We start from the raw sequence: 20,849 nt of genomic DNA, 5'->3' as shown, positions 1-20,849 counted from the left end.
ATAATTATGGAGTGAGAACTAAAATTTTTTTAATGTTGTTTAGGCTAAAATTGATGAAATTTGCGAAAAACAATTTCTCAACCACATAAAAGCATTCACAAATTAAAATTTCTGTGATGGAGAATGTATATTTTTTGAGGGTTGAAATCAACTTTAAGTTCAAATAATTTGATGGTGAGTGGATTGTGATAAAGGTTAACCAAATTTTGTTATTTTTTCTCTAACTTACATACTAATTGTAACAGTCAGTGTGAAGATCATAAGAATTATTTATATAGTACGAAAACACCTTGTAGAAACTTTTTTGCATATGGGAAGTCATCTAGATTACTTCGATGTTTCCATCTAACTTTTCAAATAGAAATGAATGAGAAATGATAAATCAACAAATCTAAAGATACTATGCAATGATAATTACAGTTGTTCTGTTTTAAAGTTAAAAACTTAAAAGACTTAGAAAAAATATTGACATCAGATGATTAAATATAAGTTTATTGATTTTTTTTTATTTAAACCAATGTTTTGAAATCTTGCCTAATATATCCATGCAAACTGTTTTCAAAAATATTTAAAAAGTTCTTAATCAAACTTTAAACAAATTTAAATATTGCCGACCAATTACTTAAAGTTTTAATAATATATATGTACAGTGTGCAAAAAATAGGCCACCACGAATAACTTTTGATCTAATGATCGGATCCCCACAACTCAATCTTAATGGTTCGAAGGGGTGACCTCAGATATGCTAATTAATAAGTGCAGACAATAATTAAAGTTACGAAATCAAACACAAAAACGTACTTTCTCTGACAAAAAAACTTCTTTTTTTAATAATTTTATAACCGTCTTTGAACAGCCGACCCAATTTTATGGGTTTACGACTACTAATGTTCAACTATGCAGCCTTATAACCTTGAACCCAATCCAGAAGACCAGGAAGACCTGAATTGAGTATTGGGAGAAATTTGCCTTCGTGGAGAACTTTTTGATGGAGCTAATCCGCATTTGCGTTACATGGAGAGGAAGACCATGAGAACCTCCCATGGTTAGCCTGACGGCAAGGGGACTCTAAACCATGATCTGTCTACCATTGAGGATATTGCACGTCAGCACTGTGGTCTGTGGAAGCCAGATGCGGAATTCGTATCTACTGGGTTTCGAACCCAGTTCGCCTCATTGGAAGGCGGACGCTCTATCCCCTGAGCCATTGCGGCTCTATTGGAATTTTGACACTTAAAATATAGGGGGTAGCAACAATATGGGAAATATGGTCGCAATATTTTGGTCCGGAGATCGCTCCAAAGTTTGGAACTCGTAATGTTAATTTTACTTTCTGCGTATTTCGCTATATCTCGAGAATTTTTTAAGCAAATTAAAACCTTTTTGAACAAAATTATACTATTCGTTTATCCAAAGATATTTCTATGCCAAAAATAACTTTTAATAAATTTTAATTACTTTTTATGATTTTACTTAAGAATGGATGAAAAAAAACTTTAAATCAAAAGGTATAAACTTTTTTGCACCACTTTAAAGAATATAATTATACATAGCAAAATACAAAATTTGAGCAAACTTGGTTGAAAAGTTCCTGAGAAATTGAATTAAAAAAAATCAGATATTTAATATTTGATTTCTGAGAAACTATTCGATAGATTTTGGACAAATTTTGTATTTTACCGTGCAAAAAATTTTGCACCTTACAATTCATAATTTTTTTGACCATTATTAAATAAAATAATAAAAAATAATAAATACCTACTAAAAGTTATTTTTTGCATGGAATTATCTTTAGATAAACTAATTTTATAATTGTGAGCAAAATGTTTTAATTTGCTTAAAAAGCTTTCGAGATGTAGCGAAATATACAAAAAGTAAAATTAACATTAAGGGGTTCGAACTGAGGAGTCCACTCCTGACCAAAATATTAGGATTATATTTCCCAGATTGTGGCTACCACAGATATTTTGAGGGTCAAAAATACAAATCCATAGAAAAGAAGGTATGTTTATTCAGAGAAAGTATGCTTTTGTGTCTGGTTTTGTAACTTAAAACAAAGTCTGCACACATTAATTTGCATATTTGAAAGTAACCCTTCAGATCGTTAAGAATGAGTCCTAGAATGTGAAGATCCGATTATCAGAACAAAATTTATTCAGGATAGTCGATTTTTTTTGGTGCACTGTACATCTTTGTCATACTTATATTGTCATCTTTTTGAGATTTCATTTTCTTTGATTTCGCTGGCATAGAATTCAAATAAAATTAAAAAGTATCTTCACTTACCCTTGTTCTTGTAAATGCAAATCATGAACAAGTTCATCTCGCTCATTAATGAGTATCAATAACTGTTCCATTAAAAATTGTTCACGGGCCTTTTGTGTATGAGATTTTTGTTTATCTACAATGAAATAAAAGACGGAAGTATTTAGTGAAAGAAACAAAACTTAGTTGAAGAAAACATCTCTCTTAAAGAATAATTAAAACACTAATTAGAAATGGAGTTTTAATTTTTTATTTAAAAACATCTTTTCTCTATGTAATAAACAATAGGGTCAGGTGAAAAAACTTTTTTTAGTAAGTTGATATTAAAATATATTTTTTTCAAAGCTTTTTTAAAAATTTCTATAAATGTAAAAATAGATAAGGGGCATTTACCTACATTATCTCAGTACTTTTGTAAATTTTTGCCATCAAATAAATCTTCAGTAAATAGCATTTTAATGCATTGACATTTGCAAAATACATAACGTAATTTAACATGGATTTCAACAACATCAAATTAAGGTTCTTTCAAAAACATAACCAGCAATCAAGCTACAGTACTGATATCAAAGCTACTCCTTCTTTAGGGTGTAATTTAGCCCCTTGTGGAGAGTTTGAAATGGCTCCTAGCTGAGAGTTTGAAGTGGCTCTATTCATTACAATGGTCTGGCTTTTCAATAATTGCCTCTCTGTTCAAGCTCTGAGTTCGCATTTAGCCAGTCATTGCATTTTACATTCTCAAAACAGCAACTACAGTGCAAAAGTGAGTACTGTGAAAATTTATACAAAGGAAATGCCTATGTTCATTTTTTTGCAGTTAATTGTGTTTTTATTCAATAGATCAGAGAATGAAAGAGGAAAAAAGGAAGTTTTACTAAACTGTTGTATTCTGTACTGGGTCACAATATGCTTTGTTCTATTACACATATAATCTAAATACACATATAAAGAAAATAACAGCACAAATAAAAATGCACACATAAAGAAAATAACAGCACAAATAAAAATTTACACATAAAGAAAATAACAGCAAAAGTCATAAAAAAAATTTAGTTTATGTATTTGAGGGAATATACTTTAAATCCAATGTATAATTAACTTTAATTTTTGAATGACTGACTTTCAAACATTCATTTTTGCAAAATGCATTACTTTAAAATATTTTACTAATATCAATAAACATTAATACAAAATGAATAAGTATTTGATTCTTTGTCCAAATTATAAGGCATTGGATTTGATTTAATATATTACGTACTGTGATTTCTTCAAATTATGTAAACTGACAGCTTGTTTAAACAAAAGAAGTAGGGTCTAAAACAATGATGATTTTTTTACTCATTAAACGTCGAGATTCTAAAAAGAACTATAAGCTGCTATTTTTATGTACAACAATTTTTTTTTAAATATCAAGTGACATTTTGAGTTAGCTAATTTCAGCCTAAATTTTTCAGACAACCAGGTGTTATAATATTGTTATATAAGTTGTTTAGAGTTTTTATTGTTATACTTATAAGTAATTTATTGCTTTTTTTTAGTTAAAAATATTATGAATGAGAAATTTTTATCATTAGAAATAAAAATTAAAAAATAAGTTTTCTCAAATACTAAAAGTCCGATATTATTATTATTTTTGCAATATCATTCTTTAAATACAATTTTGTGAAGCGTATAGAGACTCAATTTAGAATAATGAGCGTCTTCTGAGTCAGATACAAGTTAATGGAATTGAAACACATTTGATGGTTCAATGCTGTTTCACAATTCAATTGGTTTTCTACCATTGACGCTAAACGCTTGGCATAATGATTTGTATAAATGGAAATTATCATAAATTTTGTTACCCAAAATTATCACATCCTATATTAAATTGAAATACAATCTTGCAATACTAATCAAACTTCAAAACTAAGGAATTACATATAGATTTTCGTTATATGCTAAGTTTAATTGGCAAGAAAATGTTTTTTTTTCTTTAAATTGAACACTTATATTTTTAATTAAGTGCATATATGATTTTAAAATCATCACAGGTCAATTTTTATACAAATTTTTTCATTACACATAACAGTCACTATCCTATCTTAATATAATACATATAAATTTATTCTTACACTTTACATGAAAGCTAAATAATCATAAATTTGAAAACAAAGTATATTAATTCTTATTTTAAACTATTATTAAAATCTATTACGAGAGTAAGGAACTATCTGAATTACATGTACATAATAATATAATATAGAATTTACAAACAAAATAATGTAAAGTTTTGTTATAACAACGATTCACAATAACAGATGGAACTATAAAAAAAAACAAAAACAATAGCTTGTCATTACAAGTAACTGCACATATTATCCAATATAAAAAATTAAAGATGTAATAGGCAGTTTTGGTCAACAGATTGTAGACTGAGCAAGAAATGATGGAGTCCTTTTTTTTTGATGATGCAAGAAAAAAATTAAATAGAGTGCAATAGATTTTGACTTCATCGAATAATTATTTCAATAGTAAGCTCTCAAAATGGGAAATTATGGGGTATAATAGATATATGACTTACAAAAGGAAAATTTTTTTTGCAGCAGAATTAATAAAAATGACAAAAGAATTATTTTTCAGTATGAGAGATAACTTAGACCCTGGATGTCTAAACATATCTGCTTTATAAACATAAAGGTTGAAATAACAGGAAAACAATGATCATTTCTCAGGTTTCTGTAACGATATCAAGAATAAAATGTTTTCCCTTTTGGCATAATATTGCTAACTTTAATAGCAAAAAGTAGTATTTCTCTAAAAAATGAGGAAAACATTGTTGCAATAATAGAAGACTAGAAGTATTCAACTCGTTATAAATATATAATTTTTGTAACTCTATATTAGTATTATGACAATGGCATAGAAATCTATCTTATTGACAGGCTTCGCTAAATATTTTGTACTCATTATATCGAGCTTTTACTGCACTTGTAAGGTTAGTCAGTTTTTTTGTTTAAATGAATTTTTTTAAAAAAATTCTTTGAATCAAATGCATTTTTGCATTTACCTGATTCTGCATGTCTCTCCAATCGTAATGTTAATTGTTGTTCATAAAGATATATAGTTGAAATAGTTATTTTCTTGTTGATTAAATTTAATTCCAAAACTATTTATTAAAATTGCACACTGAGTACAGTTGAGTGAATTATTTTGTCTAAATGTTTTTAACATTTTAGTGGAAAGAAAGGAAAATGGAGCCAAACTTTAGCATTCTTGAACTACTATCGTGAAAAACAAATTATCTTTGAACTTACAATTTTTTTTGAACTAAAAAAAGAAAGATATTTTAAAAGAAAAAAAGTTGAGAGCTAACCACTTTTAGAAGTCAATCTTCTTAGTTCTTCAGTTAAAAATTCACAGCGTTTCTGCAATTCATATTCTTTTTTTCTGAAAACGGTAATTTCTCATTAATGACATTGTTGTTTAATAAAAGTTAAATTTATATGTAAAATATACATTTTCTTACTGAATTTGTAGTTGAGTTTGACGACGCAAAAGAGAATTCTTTTCATTGATTGATGTAAACCACATTTTTAAAAGTTGATCTTCTAAAACATCTTTGTTATCTAATAAAAAAACATAAAAAACAGGTTAAATACATACAACAAAAGAAAAAAGAACTCTAAAAGTTATAAGTAGTGCTCTCCACACAGCCAACTTGATTATGAGCCCCAAATCGACACAAAATAAGCCAATAAGGAAACATATATGCTAAGAAAGTATAGATACAAATACATATTCAGAAAAAATAATTCACTTTCTGCCCCTTCTGGGCAGGAAAAAATTACGAATAAATAAAAAAAGGAGGTGAGAATATTGCCTCGCCAAAATAAAGTTACTAGTGGTAATGATCGATACACCCAATATAATTATTTATGACTTGTAAAATACAATGCTGCCCCAGCTAATATTATCTCAGGTTTCACTGATAGCAGCCTTCAACTCTACCATATGGACTGGATTGGCCTGTTTCAGATTTTTTAGCCTATGGACCGCATGCCATAGGTATAATTAACAAATTCATTTTACCAGAGCTCAAGTATCTGATTCCTAATAATCTTAATATTAACGGTTAACTCAAAACAGATTTACAATCCAGAATCTATTCAAAATTCTTCAGAAGAATGTGCTGATCAAAATATACTTTGTTTTCTCCAAGTGTTTTGTACCTGGAAGAACCCCATTTGCTACAGATATGAACTTGTCAAGGTTTAATTTGCGTCAGTAATGTTCACTAGTTCAGCCTTGACCACATTTCTGTATCAAAAGTTGTTCAAATGAATCAACGACAAGAAAACAAGCTGTGTTATCAATGTAAATAGAGTGCAATTTAATAGTTAATATAAGTGAATTTAGTGGATTGCCAACTTTTTCTTGACAGATGAAGTGATTTTATGCAGTACATAAAATTAGAAAGAGGATTGATAAAAATGAATTTTTCTTAAAATTTAAATTTAAAAAAAAATTTCTTATTATATTAACCTGGGGGTAATGACATTTAGTACTAGATTCAAGCAATTTGATGCAGGTAATACACAGATTATTACGACTTCTCCTTATGCAATTCTGTGGAGTTCATTGTAACTTTCTGAACAGTTCTAATTTTAGAACATTTTTATAACATATTACTGAAAATGTTGTAAGCTTTCAATAAATGCAAAAAAAGATAGAATACTTCAGGGTGGTGTTTTGTCTTACTCAAACATATTTAAGTTAACACCCCTCAAATCTTGTAACAATGTACCCCTTGCAAAATGAGTATAAACTATTTAAAAAAAATTGGTAGAGTAGCTAGATCTCAGCACCATATATCAACAAAGATGAGTTTCTCATGTCATCCACACTAGAGAGTGCAAAAAGTTAAAAAAAAACCTTTTTAAGTACTAAGTTAATACAACATGTTATACTCATTACAAACCTGCCAACCTCCAAATTTCAAAAAGCCTGAACCAAGGCATAGCGTTATAAGCAAAACAATAAATATTTTTTAAAAAAATTAAGTGAATAATAAAAAATTCACATATTCTTATGGACAAAGAAGAGAATTAAGTGTTAATTTTTGTTATGTGAGTAAATGTTTTCTCACATTTTGCAACTTTGTGAGGAATGATTAATATTGACAGAACTTAGCTAACACACTGTAGGTATTACTTTTTCTGCTACTGATTTTACACCATTTTGTACCAATCATACTAAAAAAATGAAAAACTTCTGTTCTAAAATGTCCTTGCACTATAAAGTAAGAAACTGTGTTTCTGGGACTTTTATAAACACAGAAAAACTATCAATAAATTAGCTATTACTCAAATTAGCTATCATATAATTTCTTAATGCAGTGCTTTGTATATGCTTCATTAAAAGCAGTGTTTTACTTTTTTTTAGTTAATCAGACAGTTCAAAATATATAAGAAAAAATTCCAACAAGGAATTAAGTGTAAATCAAAAACACTTGAACTCAAAACTCTTTCCCCAAGAGCAGCAATTCTGTTACTAAGTAACAGAATTGCTGATCTTGAGGAAAGAGTTTTGAGGCTGCATGCAAGTGCATGGGTCTTCTGATTCACACCCTTATTACAGTCCCTGGCCAAATTATTAGACACACTATAAGATTCTATGTAAAATCTTAATTATCAGGTGATACTATACAGCTTTACTGTTTTTATGTGACTGAAACCAGTTTGCACTTGTTTACGTTAGTGTATCAGTTGGTTCAATTAAACGATATATAACATGCAGCCTCTTATCAGTTGGTTCAATTAAACGATATGTAATGATAGGATGCATTAGACAATATATTATAAAAATATATTTATTATATCAAGCATTATATTAGTATATTATAATAAATAGATCAAATTATTAGACACACTGTAGTTTTTTTAATAATTACCAGATTTGCATGAGTTTATATGCAATACTTTTATATTTAAACATACATGTAATGGATTTTTATTCAGGAGATTTTTAGATACTTCCTATTTGTATTTATTTTTAACGTATTGCATTACAATGTTAACCAATTGATACAGGAGCGCAAACAAATACCAACTGGTATCATCCAACTAAAAACAATACAGCTGTATAGTATCATCTGATAATTATAATTTTACATAGAATCTAATAGTGCGTCTAATAATATGTCAGTCCCATCTTTGAATCTTTCACTAAAAGAAAAAAATGGCTGAGGTGACAATAGCCTCTTCAGCTGCCATGGAGTTGCGTTTTAATTTTCACTTATCATTAACTTTATGGGAGTTGAAGATGAACATAACATTGTACTTTGTGTTGCTGCTGCTTTAAAGATATAGTTACATAAAAGTTACGAAAAATAAATTGATCAAACTTAAATTTTCAAAATGATCCTTAAAAATTTTTTCTATTGAGAATTCAACTAACTAAATATATAACCAATTTCCCAAAAATTACATTTCCATAAGATTAATCTTTTTTATATAATTTCTTTTTGTTAAAAAATGGGTACCTTTCATAGCAGCTCGAACATTTTTTTCAATTTCTGATGCTATTTTGTCCAAACTCTTATGTTTATCTTCAATTGCTTTTATTTCTTCATCAATGTAATAGCCTGCGTCAACCTATAAAACAAAGAATTTTTAGAGCTATTTTATGATAACAAATAATATGAAATATAAATGAAGAATAATTAAATAAAAGTATCTCACACACTCGTCTCTCTCTTTCTATGTATAGATATAGTGAGAGGATTAAGATAAAGTTTTGAAAAATTACGGTAGAGAAGTTTTATAAACTGTAAATTGTATATGAATTACAAGTACATAGAACTATTAATATAAGATAATCCGACATAGAAAAGATCTCAGGAAATCAATAATTAATAAAACACTGTTTAAAAGAAGAAAATAATTAATTTAAATAAAAAAAAGAATTAACTGCAAGAGGTAAAGCCTTTTTTTCAACTCCACGGTTAGATTTTGATGGAAATGCTTTCTGATATTGCATCAAAATTGCCAAAACAAAATATATTAATTTAATAGTGTAAGGAGTACCAAAAAATAATAAAAATAAATAAACTGATTTTTTGTTAACTTAATTTAATCAAGTAAAAGCATATAAAATTTTAACCAAAAAAAACTCCATAAAAATGCTTAAAGATAGCATGAAGCGAAGAAGTAGATATAGCATGTTACTAATGATCAATTTTTGATAAATGATTAAATAAAATATTTCCCACTTAAAATGGCGAGTTATAAAATGGGAAGTTAAAGCATAATAGGTAGATAGTTTATTTATCTTACACTACAGCTGCACAATGGGCTATTGGTGACGGTCTACGAAACATCCTTGATAATGATATAAAGATATGCCATCACAATTTTCGTTTCTTTTCAAATTCTCTTAATTCGACAAAAGATAATATTCATACGAATATTTTTAGAAATATATTATAATTTAATGGAATTTGTTAAGATTAAACTTAAATTCATTCCTTTAAACATAAGGGTCAGCAATAAAAATTTCATTTTTTTTTGTAATACTTAAATCCAAAAAAAATTAAAATTATAGTTACCCTCATGACACAAACGAGATTTATTTCTTATGGTATATATTTTACATAAAAATTATATGATTTATAAAATATTTAAGATTATATATATCTAAGAATTTTAGTCGGGAGAGCTGGAGAAACAGGCAGTGGATTGATTTAAAAAGAGTAAATTAACTTTATTTAACCATCATAATCATAATGAACATCATCTAAATGACACACAAATCGAAGTGCTCGCCAAAGAAAAACTAGGGAAAATCTTATAAAATAGTCCTGTAATTATGTTTTGTCTTAGAGAAAAAGAGAAACCTGAGCAATTATAATTGGTCTATGAAATAGCTTGAGGGAAAATATGTTTCTCACGGTTAGTAAAGGGAAAACTATAAAATGTTAATTCATACATTCTTGAGATCTAAACATAGAATAAGAAAAGAGGAAATGAATAATTAAGTCTAAGAAAGCATTTAGTTTTGAATATTAAATAAGGAAAACGATTTAGATAAAGGAATAATATAAAAAGATTAGTTGAAGCTTTTTATGTTTCATATATAAATATCAGGAACTAGGCAATAAAAAATGTCCTTGCTAAAAGAAGAAGAGAAACTAGAAGACTGTGATCAATGGAACATTTTATATTTTACTTTCAAAATATATAGGATTCAGCCAACAGAAAAAAGGAAGCATGTCACACATTTATTACTCAATTAGTGAATAGTATTAGAGAAAAGACAAATTTTCACAAGGTCCAATTTTTATAACGAAAACTTTTGATGAATTACTGAGGAAATAATTCCCACGACAGTTCAGGTGATATTTTAACGCGTAGTTGCAATAAAATATTGAATGATTTTGACTATGCAGGACTTTTATTTACAATGTTTGCAGATAATCAATAATTACATGACTTTAAGAAATGTGCTCCTACCTGGCAAGCTTAAGAACTTCTATTTCAAAAGAATTACTTCACTATAAGAAATTATTAAATTTATTTTTATATTACATATATCTAACATTTATAAATTACTGACATCTGCTCATATGCCCTAATTTATATTTTTAAAACTCCTTTAAAAGTGAAGTAGAAATATTATGGATATCTAATTTAGATCTTGCAACTTTATCTATTAAATTTTTTATTGCTTCACTTCTGAAAAGTGTAAGTGCATTTCAGATTCCTATACTCAGTTTCTTTTTCGTTCCATGTTTTTGGGTAAGATTAGTTCAGTTTTCACTAATTGAGATTTCCACATGATCTAATTAAGGAGTTAGGTGCAAAAGTATACTTTATTTTACATTTCGAGTACATTGGTGACATTTAAAAAAAAATTGGAGACATTTAGTGTAATTTTTGCTTTCATTAATGCTTTTTATGAAATAAAGGATGTTGCAATTGCAATTCAATTTCATATTTTCAAAAGATATTAGGATGTTCCATGATAACTGTCTTTAAGTACAGTTTTGAAATTCATGCAAAAAATTGAAATGTCATATGGAACATTCTGATATCTTTTGGAACATTCTGAAAATATGAAACTGAATTGTAATCACATTGTTTCCGCCATGGAAAATACATTTATGAAGAAAAAAAAAATTAAATCACATGACTCCAATTTTTTCTGTAAACTCTAATAACAATGAAGTATGCTCTTAAATTAGATCACATAGGAATCTCAAGTAGTGAAAACTAGACAGACCTTACCCAGAGGGCACAGCACAAAATAGGAACTGAATATAAAGTCTTGTAATATACTTACACTTTACCAAAGTGGGAAGCTAAAAGAAAAAACAAAACAAAAAAAAACATGGATTTATAAATTAGATATCCTAGAAATATAAGAGGACAGATAGCTGGAGAAGGGTAAATTGGACAAGAACACTTGTAGTCCATATTAGCTGCTAAAAAAAACAACAACCCCACTTTGGAACAGGCTTTATAATAAGAACAAAAGTAAGACTTAGGATAACAGATTTTGAACCCATCAATAAATGAATGGGTAAAATATGTATTAAAGCTAAACTACAATACATTGGACTTATTGTCCATGGTCCTACTGATAAAAAAAAACACAAAGAAAAAAAACGCAAAGAAATTTTTACACAAAGAAACTAAAATATGAAGATGTGTTAGCTTGCTATTGTTTAATATTACCCTATACAAAGAATTGAGAGATTCAGGCATACTAATACAAAAGAAGAAAAAAAACGTTTTTTAAAAGTCTATACGTTTTTTAAAAGTATTAGCATTTGCTAATGATATAGATATTATTTGTAGAGCAAGGAAAGATTTGATTAAAGCTTTTAAAGCCCTTGAGATGGCAACTAAAAATTTTGGATTAATTGCCACTGCAAAAAGACTAAATTCATGGCAGGGACAAATAAAACACCAGATTCATCACCACTGAAAATAATATAGTATGTTTTTGAAAAAATTAACCAGTTTTAATACAGAGTTTTAATTTTGAAAAAAATTAACCAGTTACAGCAATTGTAAACAATAACAATGACATTAAAACAAGAATTAACAACATAATAAATATTGGTAATAAATGTTGTTTTAGATTAAGAGGACAGTAGTACTTGAGTAGGGAAACCTAACTAAAACTGTATAAGACCTTAGTAAATACCAGCAGTTTTATATGGAAGTGGGTGCTGGACATTGAGTAAGGTAGTGTATTTACGCGACCCAGGCCATTTATGCCCCATACGCAAATTTAGCTGTTGTCTCGCCGCCACAAAGCATCCCGCGCAGCACGAATGACCGAGAAGAGAACTCAACTGGCCATGGTCCCGAGTCAAGCAAGATTAAGAGCACCACAAGTCTTTGTCGATGAGCAGAGGAGGTGAAAATTTAGAGAGTCCGAACCCACAGGGAGGCGGCGTCAAACCATCTGCAGATTGGCAGGGCCAACAGCAGTGGGTGTCCACCATTCCGCGGTCCGTCGAGTCGTCCCAGGACTGGAAGGTCCAACCAACGCTTTATTCAAAACAAAAGAACTACAAAAAAGAACATGTAAAATTACAAAATTTGCAGTAGTGCCCTTTCGGGCTCACAATTCCGGAACTCTTGAGCAGTTTAGTACCTGCTGTAATGTTGAATTCTGTCCTTGGCCCACTGTGTTGATGGACAACTCTGGTTCCATGCACTGTGGTTGGCTCGTAGCTTCATATTGTATCTTAGGTTCGCTTCATTGCAGTTAACACAAGAGCTCTTACTGGTACAGGTATCTCTTTTACGTCCCATTTCGCCACAAGTCTCTGGATGTTTACAATATTTGGCCTGGTGACCCAATTTATTGCACCTATTATAGCGGAGTGGTCTAATGTACTCCCTGACTTTAGCTGCTATCCAGTTAAGATTAAGTCTGCCCCGCTTCATTGTTTTGTTAAACACACTTGATTTCGTCTCCACCACCCAATGGGTGCCTGTGTGTCCCTTTATCGAAAATAATGCTTTGGGTCATTTCTCTAGGTCATTTTTGTTTTCTATTTCTTCTACCTCATAGAATATGCCTCTTGGGTTTCTTCTCTTGATCTCTTCGCATTTGTATTCATCCGTGAGTCCCTTCTCCTTCAATTCTTCAAACAGTTTTGTAACATCACTTTTTTTCTCAACCTTTAACAGGATGCCTCCGTTTCTTATTTTTCTCACTTTTTTTAGACCCAACTGGATGTTGGATGGGTTAATTTTTTCTTTGATGACCTTCTCAATGTTGGGATCGACCTCTTCCCCCTTGGGTTTGATGGTTCCGCAGTTGGTCTTAAAGCTCCAGCATGGTTGGCCTTTAGCATGTCCGCATAAGCTCTTTGTTGCTTGCTCTTTGGCTCGTTTCCTTTAATTATTTCCATCAAGGCTCTTTCCGCCTCATGCTGAAGCCCTTTTGTGTATGACAGGACTTCGTTCTGCTTGTTAATAATATCGCTGTACTCGAATGCAATGGTGCAAAGTTGAGAAGCCAGGACCAAATTGATTGGTTTGTTCTGGTTCTTGTTGACAAGCCTCAAAAGTTTCTCTCTCAAATAGAAACTGGATGTTGCCCAATCCTTCATGGATTCTTCAAATGAATCATTAAACGTCTCCGGAGGTTCCTCCTCGATGTCGCTCAGCGACTCAGACATAATTTCAAACTTGCTAAAAGCGAGCAGTGTATATGGGTGCGCCTTAAAAAATATAAAAGACTTCAAAGTTCAAGAAACTTCAAATCTAGAGCTCGAAACCAGAGAAGCAATCCTCGGTCTACCGCCCCCTCCGTCTGCGTTGGCTGTCGGAAAACGTTCACCCTCGAAACATGGTGAGGTGCAGAGCGGGTCTTATTTCGCAACTATTTGATGTTAAATGGTAGACCGTTTCAAGAGGTTGAAGAGGGGAATAGACTCTGGGCCTTGTTCCGCCGCGGGTATTTGCTGAGCAAAGTACCTGTTTTTCGCTATTTCAAACTCTAAGGGACTCAAAGGTGGACATTGAGTAAATCAGAAGAAAATAGATTATTTATATTTAAACGGGAGGTCCCGTAAAGAACTTTTGGTGCAGTAAAGGGGAATAATGCGTGAACAGTAAGATACAACTCTGAGTTATACAGCAAATTCAACGAATCAGTTATAGTGAATTTTTTAAAATTCAACAGATGAGATTGTTTAGTCATATCTATAGAGAGCAATGTAAGCAAAAAAAATATTTTTTTACAAGCTAGAAGGAAAAAGAAGGAGAGGTAGATGGCAATCAAGATGGTTAGACACTGTGGATAAATATCTAAGCAGTGTGGGGTTTTGGAGTAAATAAATGGAGAGTAGTAGCAACTTATAGATCAGGATGAATAAAACTGCTTTAGACATCCAGATATAACCTACAGTACTGGTTGAAAATGAAGAAAAGAAGGCAAGGCACTTGGTTTCAAATATGGCTCAGTCCACTAAAAAATGTAGCAAAAAATTTCTCTATCATTTGAATTACAATATTTTACAGCATATTTTTTTAAATGACTAAAATTCATAATAATTTTATTTAAAAAAATAAATAATATGCAAATTAACTGATTTAGTGTTGCATCTTCTTTTAAAAAATCAACCACTAAAATTTTTTCTTTTTTGAAATCCTTTAGGCATGCTTACCAGTAGCTAGAATGCTTGTTTGTTTCAGAATGCTAGCTTGTTTGTTTTAATTTTACACTAGATTATGTGACCAGATTTAGTCCTTTTATGATGCAGTATCAGTTTAAAAGGACTTGGTCAATCATCAGTTTTAATTCATTTCATTGCGCAAAACCCCCAATTATTTATTTTATTTCTTAGATTAAATGTATTTCTGAAAAACTATCAAATAACTTTAGGAAAAAAAAATTTTTTTTGAGAAAATATAATAAAAATTATAATTTTTTTTATTGGTTATTAATTTTTTTTCCAAAAGTTATTTGATAGTTTTTCGGAAATACATTCAATCTAAGAAATAAAATAAATAATTGGTTTGATTTTATGTTTTGTTGCTTGTTTCTGCTTTTATCAGTAGACTACTTCATTTTAAATCTTTTCAGTCCTAAGTATTGCCAGGAATAATAGCTTATAATAATTAATGACCAATAATTTATAACCAATATAACACAGCTTGAAAAATTAATTAGAAAGAGCTGATGTGGCCCTTATAACAATAGTAGCTTTGGTCTTGACAATGAAGCTGTTTTTGATTAATTTATTTTGCTTACACAGCACTTTTTTTCTTCCTTAATGTTATTGTATATCTATACCTATATATATATATATATATATATATACCGTATTTTTCGGCGAAAGCGCCGCTTCGTCGCAAGCGCCGCACATCGATAAAAATGAAATTAAAAAAAAAAAGTTATAGTAAGCGCCGCAATGACGCTAAACCGCGCATATCAGCATCCTTTTAGAAGAGACCTTTAAATTACCATTTAGAATGTCTGCATAATAAAAAATAAAATTTTTTTATGCATTTCATAAAGTAAAGTTTTAATTTCTAAATTATAATAAAAAATTTCTTTTTCAGCAAAAAAAAAAGCAACAAAAAAAGTTCTCTTTCAGCAAAAAAAGAAAACAACAGAACAATATAAAATAAAGTTGTTCTTACCAGTTGGCACCGCGCCAAAAAGCAGAAGAACAGCAAAAAAATATTTATTTGTTCAGTAGCTGAATTAACGCTGAACTGATTACAGAAATCCGTAAAACAATGTAATAAGAAAAATAAAATAAAAATTTATTAAAAGAAAGATTTTAAAATAAAAAGATTTCAAAATTTATTACCGTTAACAATTTGAGGAAAAACTAATACATAATAACGAAACAGCTAATAATAACGAAATAACTAATAATAACAATAAGAAATAACTAAACAGGCCCCAAAAAAATTCTGAAGGAATGAGGGAAGGGGAAATAAAGTTTCACTTTCACAATCTTTGCGGGTGTAATTTTAGTGGGTAGAATGTCCTCTCCTTCAGTGGAAATAACACAATGAGACTCAACTTAAAAAGAGAAGAAAATGTTTAAAAGAGGGTGTACCCCACCTCCTCCACGTGTCATTTCTACTGGAGCTGTTTGGGAGGAATTAATCCGTTATATTTTAAAGGGGTTGGGGAAAAGAAAAGGGTATGGGATCCTTAATTCAGCACTTAATCTGATCTACTTTTCATTAAAGAAATTTATATTGATAAGACAAAAAAAATCAGCTATATTCTTTTTATTTGGAATTTTATTCTGTTGAAGAAGCTTGAAAAAAAAAAATAATAAATCTGTGTCAAAGGAAACATCTGTTTCTTAAGCAGTTTAAAATAAATTGAGAAGTAAAAACACCTGCATTTCCAATGAACAAAACAAAGAAATGCAAGTTGGAAAAAACAGATCAATCAATCTTGACAGCTGGGCTTGTGCTTTACTGATTTGCACCCCCCCTCCATTTCCCTCCTCTGTTTGACCATAAATTAACCACACCCAGTTGACATTGAAACTACCATGTGGACAACAAAATGAATTCTATCCCTTTTGCGGTTTTTTATTTGATTCATTAATTTTTTTATTTTGCTGCTTTTTATAAGTTATTAACTGATAATTTTTTTTTCTTGTTAATAGTTGTTTGCTTGTTTTTTTTATTTTTTATCTTTATTAGTTTTTAGCTTGTTCTTAGCATTAATTGTTAAATTTTTTTTTTTTTTGTAGTTTCTTGTTAGCTTTTTTTTTTTATGCCAGATTAGCCTCTTTTGTTAAAACAAAATGTTATCCAAAAGAAAAAAGGAGAACTATGATCTTGCTCTAAAGAAGAAACAATTATTTCTTCTTCATAGGATTCGGATTATTTCTTCTTGATTATATTATATAGATTATTATATTGATTAGTAAAATTTCTTAAGATGGGCCAGTTTTAAATTCACCTCATCATAATCTACGATCGAAACTTGACTATTTTAATTGGTTTTTCTGAAATTAACAATGAATATTTGGAGGCCATATTGGAATTTCTGAAAGAGATCCGAAGTTCGGCATTTCGTCAGTCCCGTGAGTGTCGGATTTAGGGTCCTATTACTTCCTTTTCTGTTCGCTCAAATTACAATTGCCGATATTCTGCAGCAGATCGCGATACTGGCGAATATTTCGTCGACTTCGTTATTAATTTTTTTTAATAGTCTTTCTCTCAGAAAATTATTTAATCTTAAATAACTTTCCTTGAAAAAATTTTTTGCTACTAAAAAATATTTCGTCGGAAGCGCCGCATGTAGGAAAAAAACAACTTTTTTTTCCATAGCGCCGAGGCGCTTCCGCCGAAAAATACGGTATATATATATTTATAAACACAATAAAGAAAAGAGAAATCATGGAGCAATTTAAAAAAAAAGTCTTATTTATTGCAGTATAAGCTGCAAGTACATAAAAATAAGTAAAAATAAAAGGAACCCATAAAAATACAAGGAGACATGGAAAAAAATATATAAATTTTTTAAAGGAAAGAATAAAAGTATTATAAGATATCAAATATTAAAAAATTAAAACACTGGAACACAAAATAAGGAAAATATATAATCTTGACATCAGCTCACACGATTATATCTGCAAAAAAGAGTGCCTTCTAATATTGTATTAATATAGCCAAAGCAAAATATATCAACACAATTGTGTGAGGAGCGCCAAAAAATGTGGAAAGGAAAAATAGAACATATATAAGCAAAAAATGTAAAATTAAACATAAGTAAAAACAAGAAAATAAAAATTCAAGAAAATATCCTGTAGTTATTCTTCTATTTTCAAATTTTGTAATCTGGCAAACTTGTTCCGAAAATATTTTAAATCATTTTTGAAAGATGTCGGTAAGTGTAAGTACATTTGAATTTGCAACTCACTATATATATTACATTTTGTGTTTTATTTTGAATTTTCTTGTACTGTTATTTTCTATTCTTCGTTTGATATGTTTCATTTTTTGCATAATATATTCTATTTTCATTTCAATTTTTTCTGCACTTTTCACAGTATTGTATTGATATATTTTGTTTTGACAATATTAGAAAGCAGCCTTTTTTGTAGACATAATCGTGTGAGCTAATGATGAGATTAGAACTTTTCCTTATTTTGTTTTCCAGGTACTTAAATATTTAAAAAAAAAGCATTTTATTTAGCATTTTCCATGTCTTCTTTGTATATTTTACTATATGGGTCATTCTCACGAAAACTGTCATTTTTCAGTTCATAAAATCCCAAAAAAGTAAAGTGAATAAAAAGCTCTGAAACTTTTTATATTAATAGAAATATGTAATGACATTATAAAGAAAGTATATATCCTGTAAATTATACTTAATATTTAAATTAATTAATTTTTTTAAATAATTAATTAATTTATAATAATCAATAATTAATTAATTTATAATAATCAATAATTAATTAATTTATAATAATCAATAATTAATTAATTAATTTAATAAATAAATTAATTAATTTGATAATTTAATTTATTAATTTTTTAATTTATTTTTCAAATTAATTAATAAGTAAATTAATTATTTTCACTATTTAAAAAGTGAGGGAATGACACTAATAGTGAGGGAATGATATTTTATTTTAATACATGTTTTTATCTAAGTTACATCTACCTAAAGTTTGAAAATGATAACATACTAAGTATATCTAATATTTATTATAATTTAGTGTTATATATTTAATAGTTTTTACAGGTTTGGGAAATAAAATTGACTGGCACGATTGAACAAAAAAAATTTTGATAATATACTCATCTTGAAACATTCCCTCACTTCAGCGTCATTCCCTCACTTTATACACTAGTGAGGGAATGACGAATTCAATAAAATTTGGAAATAACAGTTAGGCCTAATTAATTTCTGAAGTCAATCACATACAAGAAAGCAACATATAATTATCCACTTTCTCGATGAAGTTGTATTTTATTTTACTCTGAAAAATGACATAAGGGAATGACAAATGTAAAAAATTTTACCTGGTTTGATTCATTCAAATTTATTCCACAGCAAAGCTTCTTTAAGTTGAAGATGGAAACATACTGCAATTTTGTTCTATGAAGCCAGTTGTTAACTTCTGAAGTTTTTATTAAAATATTTTTATTCTAAGAAGATTGCAGGTGATAAGAACATTGTTGTGAGGGAATGACGCAAAACACTGGGGACAAAGTTTAAAATAGTGCTGCGTTAATATTTTTATCAGAAATTAAATTTAAAATTGATTTTCTGAATTCTGTATTTCAGTATTCTGAAATAAAAAACTCGAATTTGTAAAAAAAAAATTTGTATTTCAGAAACAATTTTTTTCTTTTTTTAAATCAGCAGTGGGGACAAGTGAGGGAATGACATATTGGTATATTTTAATTACCTAAAATAAATAAAAAATAAAAATTGATAATTTTATTTTTATTCTTTTGTTAGCTTGCATTCTGAAGTACACTTTCCCTGAATTTCTTTTTTTCGTAAGCTGTAAAACAAACATAAAATATACTGGGGACATGAAAATGACTGTTTTTGTGAGAATGACCCATATCTATACACACATACGTGTGTGTGTCAAATCTACCGAGTAATACTTTCAGCTGACATATTCTATTAAAGTAACTCTAAATCTGTAAAATATTTTAAACTCTCTTCTCTTATGAAAATAATGAACATGATATAAATATTTACAAATCGTTAAAAAATAAACAAGCAAATATACAATATCATTAATAATGCAAAAAAAGGAAGAATAAAAGATGGAAACTAGTTTTGCTTTAAAATCTAACAGTAGTAATAATTTTAGGAAAATATTTTAAAATTCAAAATTAAAAAAATATATATAAACTATATAAAAGATGAACTACCTGTTTTAAGCATCAGCTGCATAAAATAATTTGATATTACTTAGTTTTGCATTTACACATTAAAGAGAAAAAATATCTTTATACTAAGGTAAGGGAAAGCACAGGTAAATTTAGAAGAAAAAAACAGTTCAGCTGTAAACATCAAGCTGCAAGCATCAGCTATAAACTCCTACTGAAATGCGGGCATGTAAGAATATCTAAGAAACTCATTAAACAATCAAATAATTCATGGCAAAGCAAATTCATTTTCTTAAAGAATCAATATGCATTTTTCACAGATTGCACACCAACTTTGCCTAGAACATTGAAAAGTGCTTAGCAGCAGAAAAAATAGGAGGAAATATCAAAGTTCAGTATTAATACAAAAAAAAAAACACTTGACTGATACTGATGCTATAAATAAACTAATATTGATGATAATAATCCAGAGATATTGATGCTAAAAAAACTGCAGATGATCTAAAAATAAAATATAATAAATCATAAATAAAACATAATAAAAATAAAATATATAAAATATAATATGTGAGCCTGGCATTGCTGCTGAAAGCTGCTCTATCAAATCATTATGAAAAACAATATAATTTTAAAGTGGGCAAGTCAGAACACAATGTAAATTTTCAATGCATTTCATTTAATATATATTATCTATTTTCACTTTTTAATCAAAAGCTGACATGGGTATATACATTTTGA

At 28.9% G+C, this 20,849-nt stretch overlaps 1 protein-coding gene across 4 annotated transcripts in view; it reads right to left on the bottom strand.

The window, feature by feature from the left end:
• The window catches only part of Ehbp1 (Eps15 homology domain containing protein-binding protein 1), a 78,233-nt gene that overhangs the window by 1,646 nt on the left and 55,738 nt on the right, over positions 1-20,849 (bottom strand). For 3 of the 4 annotated variants that reach the window (XM_016063577.5, XM_016063575.5, XM_043042935.3), the window contains exons 13-16: positions 8,789-8,900; positions 5,774-5,873; positions 5,621-5,694; positions 2,287-2,401 (exon numbers count right to left, since the gene is read on the bottom strand). In XM_016063577.5, the coding sequence (XP_015919063.3) occupies positions 2,287-2,401; positions 5,621-5,694; positions 5,774-5,873; positions 8,789-8,900 (401 nt within the window). Of the gene's footprint in view, positions 1-2,286; positions 2,402-5,620; positions 5,695-5,773; positions 5,874-8,788; positions 8,901-20,153; positions 20,170-20,849 lie in introns of those variants that run through there. The other variant, XR_011638262.2, reaches the window with a different exon arrangement.

This window comes from Parasteatoda tepidariorum, chromosome 11, assembly GCF_982258835.1.
Source record: "Parasteatoda tepidariorum strain Cologne lab strain chromosome 11, Ptep-v5.0, whole genome shotgun sequence".
In the NCBI taxonomy this organism is placed as follows: Eukaryota; Metazoa; Arthropoda; class Arachnida; order Araneae; family Theridiidae; genus Parasteatoda; species Parasteatoda tepidariorum.
Note: the sequence above shows the minus strand (reverse complement) of the source record. Positions and strands in the feature narration are given on the sequence as shown.